At 41.6% G+C, this 17,124-nt stretch overlaps 1 protein-coding gene across 4 annotated transcripts in view; it reads left to right on the forward strand.

The window, feature by feature from the left end:
• Positions 1-2,148: 2,148 nt before the first annotated feature.
• Positions 2,149-17,124, forward strand: part of LOC128756895 (copine-8) — a 64,058-nt gene continuing 49,082 nt past the window's right edge. For 2 of the 4 annotated variants that reach the window (XM_053861718.1, XM_053861719.1), the window contains exon 1: positions 2,149-2,414. In XM_053861718.1, coding sequence (XP_053717693.1) covers positions 2,317-2,414 — 98 coding nt within the window. In that variant the 5' untranslated portion in view covers positions 2,149-2,316. Of the gene's footprint in view, positions 2,415-9,916; positions 10,020-10,092; positions 10,188-17,124 lie in introns of all 4 variants that reach the window. The other 2 variants (XM_053861716.1, XM_053861717.1) reach the window with 2 other exon arrangements.

The following is a 17,124-nucleotide window of genomic DNA, read 5'->3' on the forward strand; positions in this document are numbered from 1 at the left end:
GTAATTCTGTTATATGGCCGCATGGTGTCAGTGCAATCTGCCGAACCGCACTAAGTTTTACACACGTTCAAAGATATTCAGCTCTCTTTTTTCCAGTTCTACCTCTTTTCTCTCAAATTCACTTTATTTAAAAATGAATTTAAGTATTTGTTGACGTCATTCAATTTATTAAAAACATTTACCAATAACATTTTAAATGATACTTCCACATTTTGCTTGGCCAAAAGAAAGTTCAAACATGGGACAAAGGCTGAGATGCTAAGGTACAGTTGGATTTTGATGGAAAGACTGCGTTGGATAGATGTAGGTGGATGGATAGGTGACTGGTTACAAGGACCCAAATAGACAGCAAGAACGGTTGAAGGTTGTAAGAATTGATGGACGGACTAACAAGTGGATGGATGGCTCGGGTGGAAAGATGGAAAGCAGGATTTTAAAAAGAAGGGACCGACAGATTGATAGATTGCAAATGAGTAGAGACTTCATGTTCGAGAATGAAAACTTGTCGAGTTAGTTACTGCTGCCACATTTTGGTGGGTTGGGCGTGTTTGTTGTGCAACTGGTTCGACAATGTCACCCTCTGGTTGTGTTCATGTTCATGTTCCTTATAATCTGAGACACGGGAACCACCTTTTCTCCATCATGCAGCGAGAAACCTGAAGATCCTGCTCTTCCCGGAATTGATGCGATAGCTTCACTTTCGCTTTAATGGCTTTCAAATTGCTTTTAAATTGCTTTTAATCTGAAGTATGCTTTTGATGTTTGCCAAGCTGAGCCGCAAACCTCCAGTGACCAGACTTCGATTGTGCAGGTTTGCAGGGACTTGGATCAATACACTTTAATATAAGTGGGAAATGAAGTGGAAAGGGACCTCATTTGCGTTTCTTCTGTGTTGGTGTTTATTTTAGAGGTGAAAAATAGACACATACAGGATTTCCATGTTAATCTTCGGTGAAAGGTATGTTCAGCCTTTCAAAGTTTTCCTGGTCAAAATGCTACAAAGGGTTAAAGGCACTTAAAAAATAAAGGCATCGTCTAATCGATCTGTTGAGTCTGTTCGTAGCATTTTAGTCGGCTATGTGTTTAACATGTTAGCTTTTGATTCGTGGATGTATTCATTAGCACTTCGCCTACCTTAGCATCTCAGCCTTTGTCCCATGTTTGAACTTTCTTTTGGTGAATACAGTATACAATAGTATTCCTTTGTTATACATACGCAAATATTATCCACCACTTCATGAGAAAGCCTTTATGATTTTGGCAACGTTAGAAATGTCCAGTGTTTCTGGCTAACATCTGTTTGTTAGCATTAGCTTCTCGGGCCAGACAAATGTATGAGTGTGGCGGAAATTAAAACATCCCTAATCCTGACGTGCTTTGTAGAAACCAAACTCCGATGCGCAGGCTGCGTCATGAGGAAACGCAGGAAACGGAGGCCAGCGAACCGACGTGGCAGTAAAGTGGATGATGAGCAGCATCCAGACTCAGGAGGTCAATATTTCTCTGGCTAAAAATACCGGAGCTACTGCAGACGCTGCTGCTTTTATGACCAGAACCGATGAGGCGTGATCCCGCTCGGCTAATGTGGAGTCAGAAGCTCCTCTAATCTCAGCAGATTGCAATTATCACCAAGCAAAATGGAGGAGGAGGAGGGAGGACGTCGGGAATGAGTCGGGGGGCTTGGTGTTTTGGATCATCACCAACCTTCAAGTCACGCTTATCTGTGGACCAACTTCCAGACAGTGCAGGTCACAAGTGTCGCGCCATGCTGCAGGATCTGAGGGCCATACGCCATTATCATCTGGTTTTCTGACTTCACTTATATTCATATTTGTCTCTCATAAATATTGTTTAGACCAAATAAAATGATTGATGATTCTGTAGACAATAAATATTGTGACTTACATCATTGCTATTGTGTAGCCATTAGCACCACAATACGTGACATAACTGCTAAAAAAATAGTGAAATAAAACACCTAAATTTGAAGCTGAATGAAGGTCCATGTCAGTGTGAGACTGGCCTTGTATGTTTTGGTCATCCAGTAAACTGTGGTGATGCACACTTGAGGAATGAGGAAAAGTCAGCAGAGCAGAGGGAAGAAAGAGAGACAGCAGGAGTGACATCACTCCCCGCCTCAGCTCCCTCGCTCTCTCTCGCTCTCTTCCCGGCACCTTTGCTCCACTTCTCGCCGAGGAGGCGCCCTCTCCAGCGGCTGAGCTCCGTCCTCCGCGGTCTTGCCTACCGAAACACAAGGCTGGATTTCCGCTGGGCGGAGGGAAGAAGGGGGGGAACCCAAAACAAACCTCTGACAGGATGAGCAACACTTTCGTAAACATGGCGTCGTTCGGCGACGCGGAGACCTTACACTCGTCCATTCCGGCTACTAAAGTTGAAATCACAGTTTCTGGCAGGTAAGGAAACGACTCTCTGCTTCACTGAATAACTATCGCGGAACACCATATTTTGAAGTTGTGTGCACTTTTGGTTTCCCCCTGAGATATACAGGAATTCTCAGTCTGTGAACGCAACACGAACATGACAGTTTAGTCAGCGTTCTGGAGCAAATGTATTTCTTCGATAAATAATGGGAATTTTCTTTCTGTTGAATGACAAAATTGCTGGCAATTCATGTCTACTATCTAAGTTGATCACACTGTTAGTATGTGGAAGTTGTGATGTTTGTATTCGTCCTCATTTAACGATGATGTGTTGCCTTGACTGGTGACGCTCCACCTGGCACACAACTGTGTTCCATCTAGTTCCCTTAGCTTCTCAGAAGGTCAGGTCCAGTAAGTGAAGAGACCCAACTTCCATCGTCACCAAAATGTTTACTGACATCGTGGAGTAAAGGTCAATGATGTGGGGTATTTGGATGGGACAAAAATCTAATCTTAACAGTGCTCAAGCACGAGTACAGATATGCTGTAACTACTCTGCTCTGGTGACTACTTGTGTCACTGGGACAATTTGCTTACACACATCATAACAAAGGATATTGCCCGAAACACAATAACAAAGGGTCTTATTTGGAGAGACATCGCAAGGTGTTACTGTATCAAAATGAACTAGTGCTCAGTAGTTACAAATGCTGCTGGACAGACATCTTGAAAAATAAACTTTAAGATTTGTTGTTTTTCCGCATTTTTGCACTGTGTTCTGATGTTGTTCATGCGCTTGGTCCTTTGTGAACAGCATTTCTTAACATCAAATACTAGAGTGTGTTTTCCCTCAATGGCATTTTCAATCACGCCGCCTTCAGGGACACTTGGTATTGGTATTTATTTTTTACAAAGCATCATGTGTAGCAATTTTGGTGCTGTGGAATGATTGGCTTGTGTTGCCTTCAAGTGCATTTTTTGCTTTTTCATTTCTTTCGCCTGAATCTCCAGTTGTGTCGTGTCAGTCGTGATGACGTGTTGTATTTCTGGGGCATATCAGGAGATTGGATTGCAACTGCAGTTGTTTGTTAGGGGTGTATACTGTATATGCAGATATTGTAAAGGATGTTGGCTCGCTGTGTTAAATAGTGCTGCTGCTGTTTTGCCTCTTGTATGTACTCACTCAGTTGTTTGGAGTGCTGTCACTGTGGAATTTGACATTACTCTCGGTTGGTCACTTCATTTTGGCATATGAAATCATGACATGCAGCTGTGAGGACGTTTGACATGATGCAAGGAGACGGGGTGGAATAGCTGCTGTTTATTTAATTCTCCATGGAAAGGCTCTATGATTTGTATTCAGCACAGTTTTCCCCTCCCTTGTCGAGTGATTTCTGCCAGAGTAGTGACCTGCAGCTGAACAAAAAGTCTACACTGCACAGGTCAGCCATGGTGGTCAAAGTCCAATTAAATGTGTTGGTTCTGGAATGAAAGGTCAACTTAGCTTTTATTCAACTCATAGACATGATGAATCGAAAAGGCTAATTGGTCCTTTTCGGTTTTCCGTGTTGACTGAATAAGACTGACGCCACCTAGGTGATATACATTACAAACATGAACATTTGAGGAGATTCAAATATTAAGACTTTCGTGAGCTAATGGGGAGCATGATTGCAATAGCACAAGCTTGTGAAGTGCTGATGCAAGAATTTCAACATCACGCCACGGTTCTGTCATCTGGTTAGCTTGCTACGAGCAGACGACTGTGCGATCCTGACCAGAACTTGCCACAGGCTAATCGATAAGTTTATAAATGTACTAAATTTTATTATCTTGCATTATGTGAAATTCACTCGTGATGACAACAGAATGCGCTCAGTATATTTGGAACCAGCACATCTCGCCGTTTTCAGTCGGACTCGGAACACGGTCGACCTCTGGTGGTCCAGAGTGAGAGGAGCATTTATAGCCAGTGAGTGTTCAATGGAGAAACTGGGCTTATATTCAAGATTGACTATTATTATTCATTGTGATCGCTTAACCCTCACCCACCCCTACCTCTGAGTCAAATATAATTCAAGGTCTGATTGTGTTTTACTTTGAAAATGTACCTAAGATTTACAACTCATCTTCTTTGGATCAACCAGAGCAGCTGTGTGGTGGCCCTAGTGGAAACACTCTTATTGACTAGAATAATAATAGGTCAGCCGTGAGGACATTAAAGGGGCGACTAGGGAGGAATGCCCAAGATTGTTGCTGTGGCAACCCATGAGCGGAAATGCCATAAAACATACGTAAGTATTTGTTGGCATCACCACCTGTTGGGTTTTCACCCTGTTGTAGGTGCGTGTGCACAAACCACTTTTTGGGAGCAGAGGCGTTTCATTTTCACTCTGATTCCGTTATCGGAACTATTTCACGTATTCAAGTGGTTTCAAGGTTTGTGGCCTGCTTTCGAAACAGAAAACAGATTTTGCAGTGGGAATCGTCCTTTCTGTGAATAAGAGCTCATGTCATCTTCCCGCCTTGTATATGAACAGATCTGGCAGAGGTTGCAAAATGTCTGAGTCACTCAGCTCTTATGCCTCACAGGGGGCTTTGTGTGTGCGTGTGTTTCGGTGGCCACTTCTAACTCAGACCCAAGGAATGCCATGGTTACGGTCAGGTATCGGTATACAGACCAGTCGCTGACAGCGCGGGGTGTTTTTCGGCGTGTGCCCAGGCAGACAGAGAGTATCCACGCTATGCTAATGAAGCTCAAACACTATTTTTATCGAAGATGTCACCAGATTCTGGACCACAATCTGTTTAGTGCCTGGCAATTTTGCCAACAAGCGCGGTAATCATGTCTGCTTTTGAGGTTTTTAATTGCTAAATTCACACTTATCAAGCCACTTCAGCAGCCTGAATGACTCGTCAACTGAGGAGAGAAAGAGAGCGTGAGAGAGAGAGAGAGAGAGAGAGAGAGGGATGAGGCAGCGGCAGATTGAAAAGAGCGTGAAAGGAGACGGGAAGCCATTCGGGCAGCCAAAGTAGCCACACTGGCATAAACTCCAAATATGTCTTGTTGTGTGTCAGCGAGTTCTGCTGATGTGTTCTGTTGGGACATGGGTCAGGGCAGGACGGGAGTGTGCATCTGTGTGGCGCTGATAGAGTGTAGTAGCAATGAATCAATACACTACGTGGAGAAACATGAGAAGTCCACAGGCAACGCAAAGAGAATTAATTACCTCTGGATGCACTTTGTCACCTGCCACAAGTCAGACTCGGGGGGAATTTAGGAGGTAATGGCCTCCATTATTCTTTGTGTCCGGTTATGCTCATTGGTCAAACCAGCTCCTAGTGAAAACACACAAACACAATTATTGCTGATCAATGTTGTCGCTCACAATTGCGCCGTGGCACCGACAGGGTCAGGTATAGTGAAGCATGCCACCCCATGACTCTCTCTGGCCACCCCATGAGGAGCCCCTTCTCACTTGTTCAAATGATTTTACTACCCCACTGAAGACTTAGGCTGTGTCCCATTCCTCTCCCTAACACTCGGGTTTTACGCGTTCACATGTAAGTGTAGCGTCCCAATACTCCTAAGGCAGAGAGCACTCTCTGTTCACCACGTGAAATGATCCCTTCAAACCGAGCGGGCTCCGTAGCTGACTTGAAACAAAGTGGGAATATGAAGTGTGGATAGATTTCCAGGATGCCAAAGTACTTTATTTGAAAACAATTTTGGCTAGGACAACAGGGACATTTGAGTACCGAGGACCACTACTTTCTCTCGTATCACACGACCCAAATGGTCTACCGTGTTTGACAACATGAACAATACAACATGTATGAACAACAGTATGTTTTTATTTCTTCTTAACAAACAACAGTCGGCTAGCATCCAGGTTAACGTTAACATCGTCATACCTCTGACTGATCTATCACCGCAACATAGAGGCGAAGCTGGCTTCGGCTCCGCCCATTGGTTCACCAAACCAAGTGAGATTGTCAGCGCCGATGCAAGAGGTTGCAAAAACGTTGGAGCTGGCATTTACAAAACTTCACTCGATACGCAGGAAACAAGACACAGCACGGCAGCCAATGACACGTTGTCTTTACATGTGACTTCATGAAGTGTTGTCCCAATTCTTAGGGATGTCAATCACTTCACTTCGTTGTCGGAGGGCACTTCATAGTGGAGGGCACTCAAAACCAAATGCTAGTGTTAAGTGTTAGGATGAGAAATGGGACACAGCCTTACTGTTACTGAGGGCCCTGACCTAAATGCCTCATTAGTCATGTCTTATCTCATTTTTCTGTAGGACTGAAACGATGAATCAGGTACCTTGGTTGTTGTGAATAATCGGAGTGGGGGAAAAAAAATCGATTCACGTATGGGTTGCCATTTTTTTTGACAATAGTAAACATCGACATATTTCCCCAGAATTTCAATTTATTGTCTTTTACTAAGTATAAATTTACTAGTGTATTTGAGGCAAACTTGTACTTTCAAACCCAAGTCAAACAAGAACTTGCGTGAAATGTGTACCAAAGACTCGTTCCACGAAGAGGAGGGTAACACGGTTTACGAAATAGGCTAACCGCTGCTTATCATCCATCTTCTGAACACTGTCAATGTAAGATCCAATGGGGTGTACAATTGTGAGAACAAGGACACAAGGAAATAGTGAAAGTTTTGACATATGACAACAAAATCCTGAAAATCGCCAAGATCACATTCACCTCCACGATGCACTATACAGTATGTGCTTGTAGGGTTAAAGCAAAAGCATCCACTGTGGCCTTTTTGTTTTTAACCAGTTTTCTGTAGCTGTCACTACAATATACATTTTTGTTTTTAAAAAAAAAAAGGAAAATAAGGAAATCAAAAATGTGACCATAAAATCACACTAAGTCGTGGATTCGTAGTAAATCTGAATAGTAATAAATTGAAATGCTGCTCATCTATCAGGGTGAAACTGAATGGGAACAGATGCATATCATTCCAGCCCTACTCATGAAGTAGTTTGTGTTTTTAAAAGGCTTGCTCTTATCCAGCCGATTCCCCATCGGTCATTGTCTAACTTGGTCCACCCTATTGGACTTCTTACGGACCTAGTTCACGGGGGTAACCTGTGCAGTTGAAAGTGGCTGACGGCCGAGTGGCGGAGTGGAGTTTCGGTCCAGCCTCTCAACCACAACTCCCACAATCTTTAATAACATTGTGGAATTATATTTGATAGGGCTGGGACAATATGCATTTGCCGGATTCAATATTCCATTCGATTTATTTTGTCATTGAGATTTATTATTAAAAAAATAAATAATAATAAAAATGGTTTCCCACATGTATTTGGTGATAGTAGTGACCATGGTTGTATTTGTGTATTTATAAAGAGTGTTATTCAGAGAACCTTTTGCTTTTTCGAGCCCTGCCATCTGAAGTGAATGTGGCAACTGAGTTTTTTTTTATTTTCATTTTGAATCATACTGCAATTGCCATCATGCTCACTTCCCTCATATTCAGTATGACCAGCCATTAAAACGAATAAAAATTAATTATACTTTTATAGCCACATAAACTGTTAGATATATTTTATGTGGCAGAACTAACAGGTGCTTACCTGTATAAATACTTTAAGAATAAGCTCATCTGAGTACAAGGTTGAAAGCTTGCTGTTTGCTGTTTTGCGATGTTAGGTAATCTGTTTAAACAAGAAATTTTGGAGTTAGGTAATCTTTAGTGTTTTTAGAAACTGTTATCTTCTCCTGAAACGCTCCAGATCAAAGGTGCAAACACACACCCAGCTTGTCTACACTACAGTTTTGTGGTAATGTGATGCTGCTATGCTGTTTGCGTAGCATTGTCTCAACGCTAAATGGGGCACTGAGACCGGCCATTATCAACACAAACAAGCGCTGCTGTAGCTATTATGGGATTATGAAGCTGTAATTCAACAAAGCTGTTTCTGTAGATGTGCAAATGTGTCTCAGACTTCGAGTTGAGCTGCTTGTGATGAAGGCAGCGTAACAGGGACTGGGGATGTTTTGAGATGTTAAAACTTCAGGATCACTGAGCACAGGACAGTTTCATCCAGAGGCTTTTCTTCCCCGAATTAAGAACAACATGCCTTTCCTTATGCTTCAAATGTAGATCTCTGTGTCCGTTCATCGAAATACAAGGTTACAGACTCACATAAATCGCTCCTCATACCATCTAAGTGTATGTTAGAGACCCCTTCCCTCCCCTTATGTTTGCATTCATTTCTTCATATTTTAACCAAACAAAGTGAGCTTTTGTTTTTATCCTGCTCTTAACCAGATGTGAAATGCAAAACTTAATATTTTTTAGGTTTTTAAACTTGGTCCAGATTAGTTAACTCTCTTCCACATTTGTAACTATTAAGTCAAACTATATTTCGACCAAGAGTTCGGCACAAATCTCTGACGTCCACCCAAGCCGCATTGTCAGCAAGTGTTGGTGAAGGAAAAAAAGAAAGAAAAATAGCCGCTGCTGACGGACATCCACGTATGATGCAATGTTACATCATCCACCCAACATTTAGGGTGGATGCTACCACTACCACTTTTCAATGAATGTTTTGATGTTCTACTCTTTTGACACCATAATGTGAACAAATGTGTCATCTGTAAACAGTAATGCACGAGTTCTATGGGAAGCATTTATCTCACGTATGTAGCAGAAGCTACAGTTGTGACGATAATGCAACTGCAAATTTGATATTGATACCCATCCAGACATTCAATACTCAATACCGTTTTCGATACTACAATGATACTTCAGGAATAATAATATTAATCCATCAGAAAAAAATTAAGTTAAGATATTGACAAATGGCAAATAGAAATATCTGTAAATAATAAATATCGGTATAGCTCAAACCTTACTGAGATTAGCACCTTATGTGGTGTGTTGGACCAACAGCATGACTTCTTTCACAAAAGTAGTAACAGATTCTGGCATCCAGTTAGGTTTCACTGACCAACACCAAAATCAGCATGACCTAAACAACAGATAAGAATGGCAGAAGTCGTGTCGTGCATGTGTGCGTCTACTACTAACTGCAGGACTTCTTTCAAAGAATAGCTTGCTATTCATTTCAGAAAAGGAGTTATCACTCTTTGTTAGACTTCAGACTATTGATCTCTGTCCTATCTCTGAGAGAACTGGTGTCTTCTGTTTCACCATGAGAGAAAATCTTTATCCCCGGGTGGCCTGAGTTCCAAACGTGGGGTCGACTCCATTTACCCATCAGCCCTGCCTTTAAACATCCCAAGATGTGACTCACCCACTATCAGTTTTCAGGTCTTTCCCTCTCGCATTGACATTTGTGGCCTCATCAGGCTCATGTAATGGTTCTCTGACTGAAAAAAAAACCTTGACCAACATCAGTTTGAAGCCCAGACAGTGTCACCTGCTGCGCACTGGTTTAGTGCCAGCCTGAAAACACAATGGGATGTGTGTGAGTGCATTGACACGACGGTAGACAGACACTTATTGTTTGTTTCCATGTGGTTCTTAACAGTGGGGAGCAGCAATGATTTTGGATGAGGCGCAGTGGAGCTGGCAGTCAGAGGGAGAAAGACATTAAAGACCACCTGTCTGAGCTGCCCTGCATTGATCCTATTGTCAGTTTCAACAACATTTAATCTGCTCTTTAGTTTTGGGATGTGCTGTGATTGTTTTATACCTGAGTTTCAGATTTTTGGAGGAAAAAAAATCTTAATTTTTACGCCTCCAGCGCTGAGAAGGAACATCAACATCAGCTTTAACCCCCCAGTGAAGGTCGAAAACAGGTCAGGAAACTCAAGACAATAACTTCAATTCCAACATTCACCTCTTTCACCTTTTATTGATTTCAGTTACAGCAGCAACGAAAATAGCACCTGTCGATTAGTGGGTAGGGTGGTTTGCTAGAGACAGCAATCTGTCATCTCCGGAAAGAAGTCTTTTGTACTCGCCTGCTTTTTAGGTGCCTATATTTGGTAATTGATTTATTGAAACTTAGAGACAGTAGTTGTCATTAAAGCTTGTAGCAGTCTCACTCAGCTTGTCTCACGCAACCTCTGGCTCAGTCTGTATCATTTATAAACACTGCATATTCAGTGAGTAATCCATCCTCATCGGAAGGATGTAGTTAACCCCTCATTGGTATTAGACTACACTGAGATTCATAGTCATTGAACATAGGCAATTCATGCTGTTTATTAAAAAGTAGTGTTGGGACTTTAACAAGTTCATTACGATTAATTCATTACAACTTTATTACGCTTCATTAATTACAACAAAAAATAATTCAATTTAATTTAATTTAATTTATTTTAATTTAATTGAACAGTTTGCTCTCCAGATAAAGCAGAACCTTTGTAAGTGCAGGAGGTCCTGGTCCACTGATCACGTCACAGTAAGGATGATAACAACAACAACAAACATGGAGGAATCCCTGAACAAAAGCAAATAAAAGCATCTGTTTGCCTTTATTCAGGTATGTTTTTCACTACACAATGGCCAGGGTTTCCACTACTCTGAATGTACTTGAAATTTTTATAAAATTGAAATTCTTATACAAATATTTTTAGGACATTAAAAGAGCTTTAGTTTTAATAAGGTGATAGAAAAACTTGAATATAGCCACCATTGTGATGACACCATCGCTGTTGTCAAACTGATGCAAAATAAACAATATTTTGTTGTTTAAATGTATGTATGGGTCCATCATTTGATTCAGTAATATACCAAATTCATTCAAATTGAAAAAATGTGTTAAACTGTGATAATTAATTGCAAATTCTACAATTAACTAGCTTATATTTTAATCGATTCCGACCCCTATGAAAAAACAATATACAAAATAAAATAAATAAAGTATAATAAAGACAGCAGACGCAAAGACAAAAAGATTCTTGAAACTGCGTCACAGACGTGCAAGCACCATCCTGATGTGTCTCAGTCCGTTGATGATACACTTTGACTCATGTTAAATTTTAAACAGGAATAGTCTGTCATTTCATTCATCCATTTTTTGACTGGCAACTTAACACTTGAGGACATTTTGAGTGTCTTGTCAATGACCTCATCTAAAAGCATTCATTGGTCATCTATTTAATATTGTTATGTTGGTGCCTGATGCTGGAATACTTCTTAGGAGACAACTGATTTTGTGCGTTGAACAGCTGTGGAACAGACCAACACCCTACTCTGGTCACATGAGTTTCCTTGTTACGTTTGTGACACAGAGCTGAAATGAAAATGCTGTCCCTGAGGAAATACAGATGTGTGGATGTTGACAGAAAAAAATGAATTCTTGGTTCCATACATCAGCTGCACTGTCGCAGCAGGAAATTAATTCAGCCACATGTGATGGAACGGCCGAGTCATTGCTGAAAGGTCAAGGGCTGCACACACTCGCAGCTCTTGTCATGAGTTGGCCATGCATTGAGTGGACATTGGTCTTCCTCCTGGGCCAGCAGACACCTGTAGTTCTGTTTCTGATCTAGCTTTTTATTTCAGTCCTCTTGTTTTGCCCAGTATTTTAGCGGTTTCATCATGCAGTGCTCAATTCCTGAGCTAACACTTCTTCAAGCATATTCAAAGGACAAGGGTGCAAATACATCTGAGCACCGCAATAGTGACAGAATTAATAATTAACCGCAGCTAATGTATTCTATTCTGACATGTTTATAACATAGGCTTAACACAGTTGCGCTGGTTTGGTTGACTTAAATTGGTATCTTCATCTACTCACTTCATAAAAGCGGAGAGAGCACTTCCTTTTTCCCGGACAGCTGCTGCTTTCATGTGTCTCTTTGTGTTTTGTGTCTATTGTTATCACGAGTCAGTTGGTCATTTCTGGATTATGATTTCAATTTTATTACTCAAAATGTGACCTTTGGATTTAGTTCGGAGACTCTAAGTTTGGTATTTATGCAGCAATGTAGGAGTCTTTATCAACAAGTTCCAATCACAATGAATATCTTTCTTTTTCATCACTTTTTTTTTTTACTTAAAATATTTCATGTAGACCGAGCTACAACTCTGAGGTGCATTAGTTGTGGGCAGGGGTAGATGGAGGCTACCATCTTGTTTTACAGCCCACCAACCATCAGCGTAATCCATCCCATAGCCTTTTCAAATCTGTGAAGACATTGATCTTTTACAGGCTTCCTCAAGATAAGAATAGGTCCCATGCCTGCAAATCCATTTTTTGAATGTTTTCGTGTGCTTGTATGGATCTTATCTCTTGTCAAACATTGCCACACAGCGTTTTTGCGAAACCAGAATTTCAGCCGTCAATTCTTTAAGCAAGTCTGGGTGCTTCACATCAGGTGTTTCAAATTTTGGCAGGTTCTATTTGACAACTTTGTACACATTGCTTGCATGTCGATTTTAGTACGTTTATAGCTGCTCTGCGGTCATCCTCATATGCTAAGGCAACTCAAACCACGCACGACCTGGTTAAATAAGTCTTTTCTCTGCACTTGCTGAAGCAGTTTTTCTTAAGACAACTGGTGGTCTTACGCTGTGACTACTTTGCGCTCACAAGTGTATTCCACTCCCAGTCAGTATGGTACGCCTACTGCTACAAAGTGCTATCAGTCTCCAATGGGCGATAAGTTTTATCATACAGTTATGTCTGTCACGATAACACAGTTTGCTGGTCGATTAATGATCCCACGTATCCCAAGTTATTGCTGTTTAACAATGTTATTGTTAACAATATTGATAGACAAAAGCACTGTAAATTCCAGACTATAGAGCGCACCAGAATATTAGCCACTGCCACTCAATTTAAGAAGTAACTTTCCTTTTCAAATCTTGTAGTTTTGACCACGTTGTCCACGTCTTGACATTAAAGCGCTCAAAATGCACTCGGTCTCAGCTGCTACCTCTCGTCCCCGGTCCTCTAGGAGATCAGCTCTGTTGGCGGAGCTGCATACACACATGCGGATAGCACATTTTGAGCGCTTTAAGGTAAATAAATCGCCTGTGATTTCATTGGTCTGATGTGAAGAGGCTCAATATTTTGTCAGCATGATGCTCTTAAGCCTGTAAAAATCTATGTATTAGCCCAGTCGGTTTATGAGCCGCAGGGTTCAGACCATGAGGAAAATGCAGCACCTTATAGTCCAGAAATTATGGTAATGACTAATTTAAAGAAAATGTAAGCACAGTCTTTAAATGTATTTCTTTCCTTTATTATCAGTATTTTCACCACAGTTAGCAAAGTGCATTTTGAATAACACTGAAATGTCCTTAAAAATAATGATAGTAATAAAATGTAATTTAAGAAAGTGGACCCTGCATTTAATAAAAGTACTCGGCTGGTGTGTTTGATGTGTTGATGTGTTATTTGTTGTCAGCACATTAGACCAAATTCGACCAAGTGGCTTGTCCCTGTTGTTGGGCTCACCACCCACAGCCCTGTGTGACTGTGGCTTTGACTATCTATTTATCTTTTTTTTTCCTACACAACTACATTGTCATGTGTTTCCCCTGAGCCTCGCAACTTACTGACTGCTGTCTAAAGTCTGAGTTCATCACAAGACGACGTAACTGTGACATGACTGCCAAGAGGTTCTCTTTCTTCATTCTACAGTGTTACGAATGCGCCTTATATACGTCTAAGACCGAATTAGAGTGACTCCTCGAAGATGGGTTGAAGCAGCCGTCTGAGATGGGAGACGAGGAAATCAAACAAGCAAACATACAGACTTTTATGGTAATTTAACTGTTTATCGTGACTGGCCTATAGTTGCAAGGAAAAGTATGTGAAACCTTTGGGATTACTTGAATTTATGCATAAATTTGTCATAAAATATCTTCGGATTTTCATCTAAGTCGCGTCATTATACAATCACAGTGTTCTTAAAAAAAACAGTACAAAAAATGTAATTTTTCATATTTTTTATTGAACACAACATGTAAACATTCACAGAGCAGGGTGGAAAAAGTATGTGAACCTTTGGATTTAATAACTGGTTGACCCTCCTTTGCAGGTAATAACCTCAGCCAAATGTTTCCTGTAGTTGCAGATCAGATCTGCAACTACAGGTCTAGGGGGTCGGGGGAATTTTGGACCATTCCTCTGGGCAAAACTGTTTCATCTGTTCAACACTATGCTTGGGTTGTCTGATCTGAATTGCTGTCTTGAGGTCATGCCACAGCATCTCGGTCGGGTTGAGGTCAGGACTCTAACAAGGCCACTCCAGAAGGCGTATTTTCTTCTGTTGAAGGCATTCTGTTGTTGATTTACTTACATGCTTTGGGTCCTTGTCCGGTTGCATCGCCCCGCCCAGCCATCCTCTGTTGAGCTTCAGTTGGCAGGCAGAGTTTTCCTGCAAAATGTCCTGATAAACTTGGGTATTCATTTTTCCGTCGATAACAGCAATCTGTCCAGACCCTGAGGCAGCAATGCAGCCCCAAACTATGATGCCTCCTTCACCATATTTCAGTTAGGATGAGGTTTTGATATTGGTGTGCATTTTTTTCTCCACAAATAGCATTGCGTGTTCCTTCCAAACAACTCATTTTTGGTTTCATCTGTCCACAGAATATTTTGCTGTGGAATATCCAACTGCTCTTTTGTAAACTTCAAACATGCTGGAATGTTTTCGTTGGACCGCAATGGCTTCCTCTGTGGTGTCCTCCCATGAACTCCATTGTTTAATGTTTTCCTGTTGGTAGATTTGTCAACAATAGTGCTACAATAGTGCTCCAGAGATTTCTAAGTCTTTAGCTGACACTCTAGGATTCTTCTTTACCTCATTGAGCCTTCTCTTCTGTGCTCTCACAGTCATCTTTGCAGGATGACCACACCATAGCAGAGTAGCAACAGTGCTGAACAGTCTGTCTTATTGTGGCTTTGAGAGTCACTTGTGACATATATATTGTGTTGAAATGATAACAATAAAACTTATATTTTTGTGCAGTATTAGTTTAAGCAGACTGTGTTTACTTCCTGATCCGACTTAAATGAAGATCAGAACATATTTCATGTCCAATTTAGGCAGAAATCAAAGTAATCCCAAAGGGTTCACATACTTTCTGTATTGAATTTAGTTGGATTACATCTCCTCAGCAGTGTTCTTTTTCACTTTTTGTGAGGTCTGCTAATTGAATTAGTTTTTCGAACATGTTGCTTAGAACAAGGCGGGTGCCTGTTCATCTATGGCAGATGTGGTGATTGTAGTGCTGGTCAGTGGGACGATGTCCAAGCTGCGCTCATCTGATCTCATCTGAAGGTCGTGCCAAGGAATGCTTCAAGTACTAGCCAAAGTAGCTGCACAGGTGTTGACGGATGTGGCGATAAAACGCTGGAACGCATACTTTCACTCCCCCCGTGATTCCCTCCATCAATCCCATGACATTTTCAGCACATCAATCAACAGCAATCCCAGTCTGGTGTGGGTCGGAATGTGAACACCGAAATGGTTGACATTTTTAGGATGGAAAATTGGCTGACTGTTTCATGACTGACAGAAGGAGCAGCTTGCCAGTGTGACACAGATCTTGATGACCAGACGTACAGTAAATCATGCTCACAGCCAGAATTTGGCTGCTCTAATACGGTCATCTCCGTCCCACTCGCATCACGCTGTCTGTTGGAATTCATCCAGGGAGAGCTCCTCTCTCTTTATTCTCCGCTGTGCCCCCTGTAATGTGGGAAGCCCCTGGCTTATCTGTAAACACTTTACCAAGCCTCCTCTCGCCAACTTGGGCATAATGGATTACATCAAGCGTAGCTTATGTGCTTATTTGATCCTATTTTTCTACTCCTGGCAAAAAAAAACGTGGAATAGGATCATCGTCTTCACCATGAATTCTATTACATATTAGATGGTTGACTCAACTCTGTGTGTGCACAGGCATGGTGTAGGCTGTTGCTGGGTAGGCCTGGTGGAGGGCGCCACCCTAGGAGAGTGTGAAGGGAAGCCACACACACTGCAGGATGGAAGCGGCCGTCCTTCAGCACCACTGGCCTTTTGAGATGGGGGGTTAGGGTTATGAAGGCATGAGAATCTGCTCATTTTAATTCAATTCACCAATGTTACTATGGAGAAACACCCTTTTCATAGAAACCTGTATCATGGCGCTAGGATTATGGCACTATTGCATCCTGCTGAAAAAAACAGGGTCGTCCAATTTCTCATCTTTTGCCCCCAGGACGCCGAGACGCCCCTCGAGCAAAAAGCATGTGACCAGCACATCAGGTGCATGCAAGTTCTGATCTGTGTGAAGTGGGGGATGTCGTCCCCTGTACAGCTGACCGGACCACTGACCGGAGAAGAAATGGATGATAACATCTTGAGACAGGCTTTTAGCTAGAAATTTTTTTTTCTTCTGAGGGTTTCCCCCTACCTCGTGTAAACAAACTATAGTGCACTGGTGTTTCAAATGTTACAGCTGTGCTGTATTGCAAAAATATGTCTTTTTTCCCCCAAATTTGAACATCGGCAGTAAGCATCAAAGTAAACTGCAGCACAGTCTTGAAGCAAATGAGGCAAAAACAATACTGAAAACTGGACTCTCGGGGTTACTACTCCTCACAAATGTCCTCTGCCTCACTCTCATCCTCCCTATCAATGTGCTTACAGGGGTTGGACAAAATAATGGAAACACCTTAAAACTATAAAAACTTTAAGGTGTTTCCATTATTTTGTCCAACCCCTGTAGGTGTCACTTTGTTTGGGGCACTCGCACTGTTTCTTGATCTTTAAGATCCACTGGCTCTGC

Source organism: Synchiropus splendidus, chromosome 4 (genome assembly GCF_027744825.2).
Source record: "Synchiropus splendidus isolate RoL2022-P1 chromosome 4, RoL_Sspl_1.0, whole genome shotgun sequence".
Classification (NCBI taxonomy): domain Eukaryota; kingdom Metazoa; phylum Chordata; class Actinopteri; order Syngnathiformes; family Callionymidae; genus Synchiropus; species Synchiropus splendidus.